General features: G+C 49.9%; 1 protein-coding gene across 3 annotated transcripts in view; it reads left to right on the forward strand.

Moving 5' to 3' along the window:
- The window catches only part of IGSF3 (immunoglobulin superfamily member 3), a 95,609-nt gene that overhangs the window by 59,378 nt on the left and 24,028 nt on the right, over positions 1–12,203 (forward strand). The window contains exons 5-8 of one of the 3 annotated variants that reach the window (XM_084755606.1): positions 919–1,308; positions 2,724–2,783; positions 5,006–5,407; positions 9,322–9,726. In XM_084755606.1, the coding sequence (XP_084611732.1) occupies positions 919–1,308; positions 2,724–2,783; positions 5,006–5,407; positions 9,322–9,726 (1,257 nt within the window). The remainder of the gene's footprint in view (positions 1–918; positions 1,309–2,723; positions 2,784–5,005; positions 5,408–9,321; positions 9,727–12,203) is intronic. The other 2 variants (XM_084755607.1, XM_084755608.1) reach the window with 2 other exon arrangements.

Consider the following 12,203-nt stretch of genomic DNA (forward strand, 5'->3'; position numbering starts at 1 on the left):
GCAAGGAATACAGCAGGAACTGGAAGGAGTTAGGAACACAGCAAGGGGACCGGATGCCACTTCCTCCCGATCTTCACTCCTCTTCCTGTCCCCTCCTTCCCACCCAAGTGCCTCCTGATATAAAATGTCCTCCCTTGAGAGACATCAACCATGTACTGATTCTTGGAGAGCCCTGGTGCTCTTTGCAGCCATGAGCCCTGCTTGGGTTGCCACCAGTGCCTAGATGGATACCAGTTTCTGCCTTGATCCTTAGCCACTTTCCAGAAGTACCTGGCTGTTAATGGAAGCAGGTCCTTTTCTATTCTCTCTGCTTAAAGTAATGACTTGACAGGTTGTAGACTGGTACAAAGACATTCCGTATAATGCAGCTAGTTTATCTTGCTCATATCTAATTTTCAGTGTATAGTGATAGAGAGAAAAATCTCAACAGATTCACCTGAGTGTTGGTTAGAATTGGGGTCAGCACCTAGACTACTCTGGTTTTGTCTCACAGGGTTCTGTGAGACAGGCCCTAAAGTAAATGCTGAAGAGACATACTTGTAACCATATTGCTTTGCTTTAGTGGAGCCCAGGCCTAGACCTTTGCCACTTGCTATCTAGGTGATGTTGTCTAGGACTAGGCTTGTCTGCTGGTGGTTTAGTCTAGAGCAGCATATTCCTTGACAGAGCCCTATTAGTCTAGATGGGAACGGTAAGCTCCTTAGACTGCCTGGGTTTGGTTGAGGTCCTGGTATTTAAAGGTTTGCTTGGCCTTGGATATTCTTGGCTAGAGTTGGATTTTCATTCTAGATGAATACCGAATCATCTCTGTAGTTTGTGTAATGAAGGAGGTCAGGGGGGTAGGAGTGCCTTGAAGCAGTTTGGTGGTCCGCTGCCCTGATTTTGCCCAGAATGCATCCTGTTTGTTTGTGTTCCCAGACAAAGAGTTCACCGTGCGGCTGGAAACAGATAAGAGGCTGCACACGGTGGGCGAGCCGGTGGAGTTCAGATGCATCCTAGAGGCTCAGAACATTCCCGACCGGTACTTTGCCGTCTCCTGGGCCTTCAACAGCTCACTCATCGCCACCATGGGGCCTAATGCTGTGCCGGTCCTCAACAGTGAATTTGCCCACCGTGAAGCCAAGGGGCAGCTTAAGGTGGCCAAAGAAAGCGATGGAGTCTTTGCGCTGAAGATATACCACCTCCGCCAGGAAGACAGTGGCAAGTACAACTGCCGGGTGACGGAGCGAGAGAAGACTGTCACTGGCGAGTTCATCGACAAGGAGAGCAAGCGTCCCAAGAACATTCCCATCATTGTCCTTCCCCTCAGTAAGTATATGCGCGCCGCTGACTAGTTCTTGGTGCTGTGGCCAGTGACATCATGGAGCAGTAGGAGGACAGAGTCCAGCTACAGGGAGAAGGGGCAGAGGTTGGGGTAAAGCTGACTAAAGAGAGGACCTCTCTGCCTCCACCAGCCTTGGGTCTGGAGAGCAGCAGGGTGTGCCTTGGGCTGTTGAGCTCAAGCAGCTGGTGTAAAAGCACCAGCACCAGCCTCGCCAGCCCAGCTAGGAGGGAAGACCAGGAAGTCATTTGCTCCTGTCGGGGAACCAAATCCCAGAAGTGGGCAGAGGCCTGCTTTGAAATCTCACTTAAGGAGAGCTCATCTCTTAGGGGAGGATTTGGACCTCAGCAACTGCATTATTAAGAAGGATTTGTTGTCTGGGTTTTTCCAGGTATCAGTGCGGACATTTCCCTAATTGTCTCTTCTGTACTGAAGTTGCATTGTTAAAAGTCCGTGCGTGGGTGGCAGAACACTTGCTAACATGCAGGAAGCGTTAGGTCCATCCTAACGTGCATATAAAGCAGTCAGGGGTGGGGTCTCTGTCTTCTTGGAGTGTGCTGCGAGAGCTTGGGCCTCTCAAGGCTGTTCCAGGGACTCTGCCTCCGTGTGCACTGACAGTGTCTGGGCTGGACAGGGGAGACGGGGTGGGGGTGGGGGGTGTTGCTGTTTTTCGGGAACTCCAGAGATGAACAGTGTATACGCATGCCATGTATAAATATCCATAGTATCAAGACGTTCTTATCAATCTTCTTTCCTCTCACAGTTCTGTTTTTAGCAAAAAAAAAAAATGTTAATCAAAACTTACAATGCTCTGATTTTAAACAAGATGGTCCAGTTTAAGAACTAACCTTTAACCTTTTCTTAGCTCCCAGGACTGTTTCTCCTCTTAGCCTTATAATGATTTCCTTTTCATTTTTATTTACACGTTCATGTATTTGAAATGTTTCTCTGATAAGTGTGAACTCTAAAATAGATAGAGGAGGCTTGTCACCCTTCTTTTTCTTTTTTCTTTTAATCAGTGCGACTGTTTTCTATCATGCTTATTATATTTTGAATACAACACACACACACACACACACACACACACACACACACACAAGTAACCTTGAACTCTTTCTTGTGCTTTTCTTGCAGTGCATGGTGCTTTGCATAGAGTAGGTGCTTGCTAAGTATATATACAGTTGAAGCTATGGGCTGGAATGCCCACACTCTTTATACTGTTTTCCTGTGCCTGCCCTAACCACAGCCTCTACACTCTTAAACTAATTCCTCATTGTTTCGTAAGGATGGCATGAAGGGCAGCCACACTGTCTGCTTCCTGTGTCTTTTGTACTAAAAGATTTCCCCCAGCCCTTCCAAGAACTTGTTTGATGATCTGTGGCCTGCTATATTGCTTTTCCAGCAGATAACTGGGTAGTTAAAGTTCCCCAGCAGCACCAGATCCTGCCCCAAGGCCACTTGGGTAAGTCTACTGAAGACCAACAGTCAATCGGTAATGATGATAATGCCCTGGATTTTAATGGCACCTTTCCTCCTAAGAGCCAAAAGTGCTTCTGCATAAATGATCTCTCTCTCTTTGCTTCTGACCCTCCAGTCCTTGAAGTAGCCAGTGCTGTGTCCATTTTGTGAATGGAGACATCAGGGCGCACGCAGGGAAGTGTCCGGTCCCGTTGTTCAGTTAGTGGTTGGGCTTGCAGTTGCGTTAGGAACGGTTGCTCTAGCTCCGAACCCGCTGCTCCGCGCTTAGCCTGTGCTCCGCCAGCGGCCTCCTGACTGGAAGCTTCATTTGTGAACACACACTCAGGTTTTCATTAGCTCTGCCCCAGTCTTCATCCCGTCTGGAGAATGTTAACTTGTTGGCTTCCTCTTTACAAGCCTGGGAACCTGCAACCGTAGTTCCAACGGGCAGCACAGCACCACTTCTGCCAGAACGCGTCTCTTTCCATCTGGGTTTCCCAGGCTCCCTCCAAATAGCCGTCATGAATGCCCCTAAGAGTCCACTGGGGTGACAATAGGGCATGTGACCAATGTCCCACAGGTCACTCTTTTGTATAAGACAGGCAGAAAGGTTTTCATTCTTGATGCTGAAATTGTTCTTTGCATCTCCCCACTTGAGTTGCATACAGTGAGGAGGAATGTTGTCTCTGATGAGGAACAGAGCCTTGGGCTGTAACCCAGTGCTAGAATGCCCCTAGAGCGTGCTTGAAGCCTTGGCCTCAGCCGTTAGTGCTGCCCCAGCTCCCCATCTCATCCTCTAGGTGGGCACTAGAGCATCTCAACTTCAGACGTGATAAATTGAGGCCTTGGTCCTAAGAAGCCTTGTCCTGAGCAGGCTGTCCCGAAGACTGCTGTTTCCACGCTGTCCACACACACCCCTCCCTCCCTGTGAAACAAGCACAGCACACTTATTACTATGACAAGGTGCTGGGGCCCAGCACTCATCCTTTCTGTTTCTGCCTGTCGGGGAAATAAAGGGGAGAAGAATGATGTGGAGCCAAATGCTGCAGTAATCGGGGGTGCTTCTTGATTTGGGCTTTGCCTTCATCGATTATGACTGGTGCCTAGAAAATTGGATCCAAATTGATTATGACACTGTATTTTGTGTTGTTTAATTCTTATGAGCGCGTTGAACTCAATATAGGTAATTATACAGAATAATGTATGCATAATTAAGGAAGTGTTAGCCATGCTGTTTATGAAAGCCGAAATATCCCCGAGGATGGTAAAATCAATCATGAGTGTGGGTCCCACGTTTTGAAAACATACTGTGTGCTGCACAATCTGTGTGCATTGTCTCATTTGCTTTTTAATCTTTCCCAAGTTAAAAATAGTATCTTACAGAAGAAAAGGCTGAGGCTTGTAGCATTAAATCACTCCCTTGTCTGAGATCAGCTATCCAAAGGAGTGGCAAAGACTAGACTGAGCTAGGGAGGGAGTGGAGCTCCTAGCCCTGCCTTTGTTTGGCAGACTGTCAGGGTAGAGAGCAGAGGTGCCTGAGGCTGAGTGGGTGTATAGGGAGAGCCGTGGATGGTGCCACTAGCTGTGCCTCCTGCTTCTGTGTTAGCAAAAATGGGAACCTTTGCTCTCCATGCACTCTGCTAGACTAGACCATCTGTGCCCCGTTTCCCACAAATAAGCACATGGCATCTTCCACGTACTTCCTGATGTTTCTTTTTCTACTTCCTAATATTTCCCTGAAGGATTCCAATGGCACCCTAAGAACGTTTATAGCTTTTGTTTGGCTGTTGTAGCTTCAAGTGGTAGAAGGTTGAGATGCAGTGGGATTTGGGAGTTATCCCTCGTGCTGAAACTCCAATCCAAAAGCCCTGACCTGCAGTTGAGTAGGTCACCCATAAATAGTTCTGTGTTGTAAACGTCATGCCATTATATTATATTCCTCAGGTTCTGATTCACTATTAGGTCTTAGGACCTCGTCATCCCAATCCACTACACAAAACAAAGAGCATCCTAGGGTACCAGTTCTAGGGAGCAGTGCCTAGTTCGAACCAGCCAGCTCTGACAACAGTAAGTTGTGTTTCAAAACAAACCAGAGTGTTTCGAATCCTTTGAGCTTCCCTGTCAGAATCACGGGCTTCGGTTTACGCCCTTCTTCCTGCGTCGTCCATGGGGAGGGCGCATGCGGAGACTGTAAACCCCCAGCGTGGCACTCTCTCCTCTCCTCAGAAAGCAGCATCTCCGTGGAGGTGGCCAGCAACGCCAGCGTCGTCCTCGAGGGCGAGGACCTGCACTTCTCCTGTAGCGTCCGCACGGTGGGCAGGTTGCAGGGCCGCTTCTCTGTCATCTGGCAGCTCGTGGACAGGCAGAACCGCCGCAGCAACGTCATGTGGCTGGATCGGGACGGCACGGTGCAGCCGGGCTCATCCTACTGGGAGCGCAGCAGCTTCGGGGGCATCCAGATGGAGCAGGTGCAGCCCAACTCCTTCAGCCTGGGCATCTTCAACAGCAGGAAGGAAGACGAGGGCCAGTACGAATGCCACGTGACGGAGTGGGTCCGGGCTGTGGATGGAGAGTGGCAGATCGTGGGAGAGCGCCGTGCCAGTACCCTTGTCTCCATCACGGCTCTTGGTGAGTGAGCAGTGGGGCCATGGCAGATGCTTTTGTGTCAGGCTTCCTCCCTTTTTATCAGTGTGCTGGTTGGAGGGTCCGGGGCGACGTTAGTGGCTAAAGTGGACACTGTGCAACCGTGAGGGTCTGGGATTTGGGTTCATAGGACCCAAGTCAAATATTGAGTGGGCTTGGTGTCATGCGTATAATTCCAGCCCAAGAAGCAGTCACTGGATCCTTAAAGCAAGCTAGCTATCAGGACCAGCCGTACCAGTGAGCTCTGGGTTTGATTGAGAGAGCCTGCATCAATGAATAAGGTGGAAGAATGATTGATGATGGCTCCTAATATCAGTCTTGGGCCTATGCATGCATACGTGCATGCACATGCAACCACACACATACAAACATGCGTATACACATATATGCATCCCACACACACACCCAGAGACAAAAAGGAAAACAAGTTCTGACTGGAGATATTGGTGTCTTCCATGGGGTTCATTAGAGGGCCTGTGGGGTGCTCTGCTCAGAGTTGAGGGAACTAACAATAGATGACAAGGCATCTGGGGCTAGTGACTCCAATGGGCTGTTACTCCCCGTGGGGCTGGGTGGTGTCGGGATTCTAACCAGACTGGTGCCACCAACCAGCGGGGACATGGCCGTGGCAAAATTGGCCTGGAAGAGGAGTGAGTGGGTACAGTGACAAGTCTCTCCTGCCCACAAGGTGTCATGTCCAGCCTCTCACAGCCCAGCCCCCCCCCCAAAAGGGACCTAACAGGATGGAGATCCCATTGCCAACTATACAACGTTTACCCCATGTCTGGCTGAGTCTTAGCATGCAGCTCCGTTTTCCCATTTAGGCCTGTGTTTTTATCTCCTCCCCTGTAAAGCCCCCAGTTAAGGAAATCATTTCCTCATTTACAGGGAGTGAAGATGCCTTGAGGTTTGCTAAAACCAAGTAAGGTTAGATTTGCTCCTCACGGGCTATCTAAAGAGGCTCTGCTCATGTTATCTTCCTGATACAATCAGTCTATTACATCTTAACAGCCCAGCCTGCTACTTGCCTGGGAAGATAACTTGTTATGTCAGGCCTTCTATTTGTCAGGAAGCTTTGTCAGTCCCCATTTGCCAGGACTGTGTCACCACCTTCCCTCAGGTAAGGGTGGTGGTGCTGTTGAGCACCTAACAGAGATGGCAGATGTGCCCAAGATGGAATCCTGGTTCTCCCTTCTGGGATTAGGATTGCATTTGCTTAATTCTCAAATGTCTGTTTTTCATTGCATGCTGATAAAACCTTATCCACGTGATGTTTAGCACCCCGCCCCCACCACAGCCACCCCCCCCACCCCACCAGGGGTCCCTTCCGGCTGCCTCACAGAGGAGGAAGCTACATGCCACAGTTGTAGGAATCCTTGAGCTTTTCAGGGTGACAAGGTGTCCCCCCAAGCAAAGCATGCAGCAAAAAGAAAGAAACATAAACATTCGAGCAGTTAGAAAACAGCAAGAAGCTCCAGACCTCTGGCATTCCGTCATGGCGCCCATTTGGCTAGACTGGCTTGCTGTCTAGGACTTGGGGTAGAGACAGTGTCATGTAAAGCCACTGTCCTCCCCCACTTCATTGCAATTACATCTGCTTCCTGAAAGCTACATGCCGAAGATGGGCTTGCCTTCCACAGTCATCATGCAGCTCTCATGGATCCTTGTTTCTAGAAACTTCTTCCAGGTTCAATGGCGGTCCCTGTGCCCATGTTTGGCACCACTGTAGATCCCGACAGGGGACCTTGGGAGATGGTTCTAGGATCTGCTACATATAGTTTTCCCCCCATCCTGGGAGATTAGGGCTATCCAGAGAAGGGTGGTTCAGGGTTGTTTCCCTGGAAGTAATTTTACGGTTGCGGGTTGTCTGTCCTTGGAGTATTCTTAAACTCACGGCATGTCTGGCAGCTCCCACAGCCAGGGCATGCTGAGGAGCACTCCTCTGAGCTCCTGAAGCCAGCTCTGCTCATTTGACCTTCCCTCCATTGCCTCTGGAACTAGGACCAAGGTTGTCTCCCCAGCCATAGTCTTTTATCTAAAGTAAACAGTGACCCGTAGCAGTTTCTGTATTATTGCTATTAGCTGTGGATCTCCCTCAGCGGTCACAGATGTGTGGATGACCTAATGGGCTGCCCACAGACCACTGTGACTGCAGAGGGGCACCTTGGCCATGCACACTCTGGTCTTTGTCCGTAGGGTAGGCCTGGGTTGGGCCTGGGCACCATGGCCTCATGTGTGAAGAGCCTGTTTCTGCCGTCCCTCATCTGTGCCAGAGCACTCTTGTGACACGTGTAATACACACCACTGCCTAAGTGACCACCACACAGGGCTGATCTCTGTGTCTTCATTTTTTTTTCTTTTTTTTTTTGTAACTGAAGGTCCAGAGAGTTCAGCAAAATTTGCCAACCTATTCTCCAACAGCTCCCCGGGGAAATCCAGCAGATCCTTTCTGGGCCTTGTGTTTTCCCTGCAGTTGAAAGTATTTCGTCCCCTCTGTTTCTTTAGCTGCATAGTTTCTAGACTGTGGATGATGTGCTACGTACTCATCTGACCTTCACAAAGACCCTTTACAGAAAGGAAACCACAGGCAGAGGGGACTTAAGATTTGCTTGATGCAGTGGTTCTCAGCCTGTGGGGCGTGACCCCATTTGGAGTCACATATCAGCTGTCCTGCATGTCAGTATTTGCGTTACAACTCATAACCGTAGCAGAATTACAGTTATGAAGTAGCAGTGAAATAATTGTATGGTTGTTGGGGCGGGGTGGGTGGGGGGAGGACCGGGAGGGTGTCACCGAAACATGAGGAACTGTATTAAAGGGTCACAGCATTAGGAAGGCCGAGAACCACCTGCTTAATATCACACAGCTAGGAAGCATCTCAAGAAGGTGACTGCTGCAGAGTTGATGCCTTTAGCCAGTCTGATGGTTCCCCTGGCAAAGCTGCAGCCCCTGGGATAAGGTGCACATAGGTAGCTCTGCAGCCTGGCTCTACCATGGATTACACTCACTGTCAGGAAGTTTTATTTGACTGCTCTGCTCCCTGCAAGAGGGATAGCAAGGCTGCCTGACCTACAAGTGTTGAGTTAGTGAGAGGGGATGAAAGCAGACCCTCCGGCACCAGGCTTGGCACGTGGCATTCGGTGCATGCGGGCCGTCATGACTTTTATGATCATGGCCATGTGCTCATCCACACAAAAGGAACCATGAGTCAGTCACATGCACGGAAAGATGAGGATTAGAGGTTAGGGGTGCTTCCCAGTCAGTGTTGAGAGGCTCACAGCTCACTGAGACTGAGGGGCTGAATTTAGGGGTGATGCCTTGCCCCACCTCAGGTGTCCATCTACTGGAGACCAAGCCCTCCTGTCACATTTCCCTTAATACCTGTCTGAACCTAGGTTTCGTTGGGGGAATTAGAGGAGGGACTGGTAGCATTCTCCACCCGCCAATTTCAGGATGTTGTGCACTAGAGGACCAGGGATGGGTATCTGGGTGTTGAGTACATGCAGTGAAGGGATTTGGCTTTGGACCTGTTTTTCCTCTTATCTTTGCACAGAATTCTGAGGTGGCTAGTAATGTGGTATGAGCCCCCGAGAGGGCCCCGGTGTCTTACCCTGCAGGAAGATGTACTGTAAATCCACACGAGGAGCTCATATCTCACTGGGAGAGGCAGGCTTACTCAGAGGAATAGAATAGCCTGGACCACTTCATGTGAAGTCTTAGGAACTGTTGAGTTGGGCCCCAACATATACTTAAAGTAATAGCTTGCTGGTGACAAGAAGGCTTAAGAATTTGCCAGCCTCTGCTCTGACTGCCAGCTTTATGCGTAAGCCCATATTTGATGTCACACTGTCCCAGAAAAGCCAGATGCTATCTCTGGTTCACCTCTCTTCTCCTTACAGAAACGGGCTTTGCAGTTACAGCCATCTCCCGGACACCAGGGGTGACCTACAGCGACTCCTTTGATTTGCAGTGCATCATCAAACCCCACTACCCAGCCCGAGTGCCCGTGTCGGTCACGTGGAGGTTCCAGCCAGTGGGCACAGTTGAGTTCCACGATCTGGTGACCTTCACACGGGACGGAGGGGTTCAGTGGGGGGAAAGGTCATCCACCTTCCGAACTCGGACTGCCATTGAGAAGGCCGAGTCCAGCAACAACGTCCGCCTGAGCATCAGCCGGGCCAGTGACACCGAGGCGGGCAAGTACCAGTGTGTGGCGGAGCTGTGGCGGAGAAACTACAACAACACCTGGACAAGGCTGGCGGAGAGGACCTCCAACCTGCTGGAGATTCGGGTGCTGCAGCCAGGTGGGTGCTCAGGCTCCGGGGCCTCCCTGCTGTAGGGCCCACGCGTGTCTTCACGGCGTGCTGAGACCCATGGGTGTGTGCTCATGTGATGCGGTGGACCTGTGAGGATGTAATGGAAGACACGAGGATGCCAGTTTATGTGATATAGTGAGACACGGGGCGTGATGCGGTGGGCCTGTGAGGATGCATGCGTATGTGATGGGAGACACGAGGATGCCGGCTTATGTGATATAGTGAGACACGGGGCGTGTGCTTATATGACACCATGAGGCACACAGGGACACATGCTTATATGATGTGATATGAGACATAAAGATCTGTGTTCACATGACATGAGATACAAGTGCTTGTTCTGACCAGACACAATATAACACACGAGGGCGTGTTCTTCCATGATGCAGGAGCCATGAGGATGTCTGCCTTTGTGGCATGGTAAGACATGAAGGATATACACTTGCCTGACTGGGAGATGTGAGGAAAGCCCTGGTCAGCTTCTGCTCCCAACCCTGAGAAGTTCAAATCACCTCCGTTCCGTTTGCTTGTGGATGGTTCATGTCTGCCTGTGTGCGTTTTCTCCCTGCTGTGTGTTTTCCTTTCCTTGGTCTGCATTCCAGACTAGGTGGAGGACACTCATAAATGCTCCAGCATGTGACCCTAAGAACAGGGACATTGTCCTACCCAACCACAACACCATTGTCACACTCAGGAATCTAGCGTTGGTTAGATTCCCCACAATTCCCCATGTGTTACAGCAATGTTCTTCACTGTAACCCCCAACTCCAAGGAGACTTTGATTTGGGATCACACAGCATATTTTTTGTTTGTTTGTTTGTTTGTTTGTTTGAGACCCTCCCCCAGCACTCTGAATTGTACTGTCTCTACATTTTCTTAATCTTGAACAGTCCTTAGCACCCTCTATCCACCCACTGGTGTGTGTGTGTGTGTGTGTGAGAGAGAGAGAGAGAGAGAGAGAGAGAGAGAGAGAGAGAGAGAGAGAGAGAGAGAGAGACATTGACATTAGTGCACAGGCTGGGCTGGAGAGATGGCTCAGAGGTTAAGAGCACTGGCTGTTCTTCCAAAGTTCCTGAGTTCAATTCCCAGCACCCACGTGGTGGTTCACAACCATCTATAATGAGCCCTGGTGCCCTCATCTGGTGTGCAGATGTTACATGGAGGCAGAACATTGTACAAATAAATAAATCTTTAAAATAAAAACAAAAAATTAAATAAATAAAAGTGAGCAAGCCACTCCAATCTTTAAACCCATCTCTTACAATCCCGGCAGTAACTTTGGAGGGGGTGGATTCTTGTTCCTTGTTTAAATTGAAGGAACTAGAGTAGAAAGGAAAGACTGGCATTTGTTGAGTTTCTTTGCGCCCTGCCCCCACCTCAGGGAAGATCAGCCATTTGACTAGAATTTCACACTCCTTAGAACAGTTTAGGGGCCAGCTTGAGGTGGTGGGGCTGGTCATCAGAGGAACCCTGTGGTCAGTCTTTTCTTTTCTTTCTTTTTTTTATTTTTGGTTTTTTGAGACAGGGTTTCTCTGTGTATCCCTGGCTGTCCTGGACTCACTTTGTAGACCAGGCTGGCCTCGAACTCACAGTGATCCGCCTGCCTCTGCCTCCCGAGTGCTAGGATTAAAGGCGTGCACCACCACGCCCGGCTGGTCAGTCTTTTCTTGACTCAGATCCTGTCATATGGGCTGGGTTTGAATTCCTTTCTCCTGTGGGAGCTGAGTGGCCCAGAAGGTGCTAATCTGGGGAACATTCTGAAGCAGAAGAACCTTCAGACACACACACACCCCTTTTTTTGGGGGGGGGGTGAGATTTCCGTTGCCTTGAGGAGTAACTTGGATTTTTTTGTCTGTCCCAGTGGCTGCCTAGGTTGGAAGCTGCTGGAGCAGAGAACCCGTCCTAGGGCCCTGCACCCTCCCGTGGCTCAGCCCGTGCCTGTCGCAGCCAGTGGCGCTGAGCAGACCTCACAGATAGCTTCTTTTTCTTCTCCTGTCTTTGTGACCCAGTTACTTTACAAAGATGGTTTGGACCCCCTTTCTCCCCCTCAACAGCTATGACTAGTAGCCAGGCTGGTCATTTCAGAGGGCCACAAACTGGGATGTTTTTAGCAATGTGGAGTTAAGAAGCGGTAATGGCTGAGTTCACCCATCCCCTTGCCTGACCCTGTCGCATAGGCCTCTTCTGTACCATATTTGGAACAAATGGGATTTATAAATGTTGAGACTATATCTGGCCAATTAGAGCTGAACTGGGCCAACAAGATGCTGGGGAAGAGGTTGCTCTTAAGTGGGTGCTGGGGTTAATGGCGGGTTAAGCGGAGACCCCCATTTGATGTCGGCACTTGTGGCTGCCTTATGGAGTAGGACCTCGGGGTGCTAATTATGTACTTTTGTTTGTGTCATCTGTCAGTCAAGGTCAGTGTTCTGAGCAGCAGTACCTGTCACATGGCTTTGCAGCTCAGG

Source organism: Acomys minous (genome assembly GCF_964271855.1).
Source record: "Acomys minous genome assembly, chromosome: 14".
NCBI classification, from domain to species: Eukaryota; Metazoa; Chordata; class Mammalia; order Rodentia; family Muridae; genus Acomys; species Acomys minous.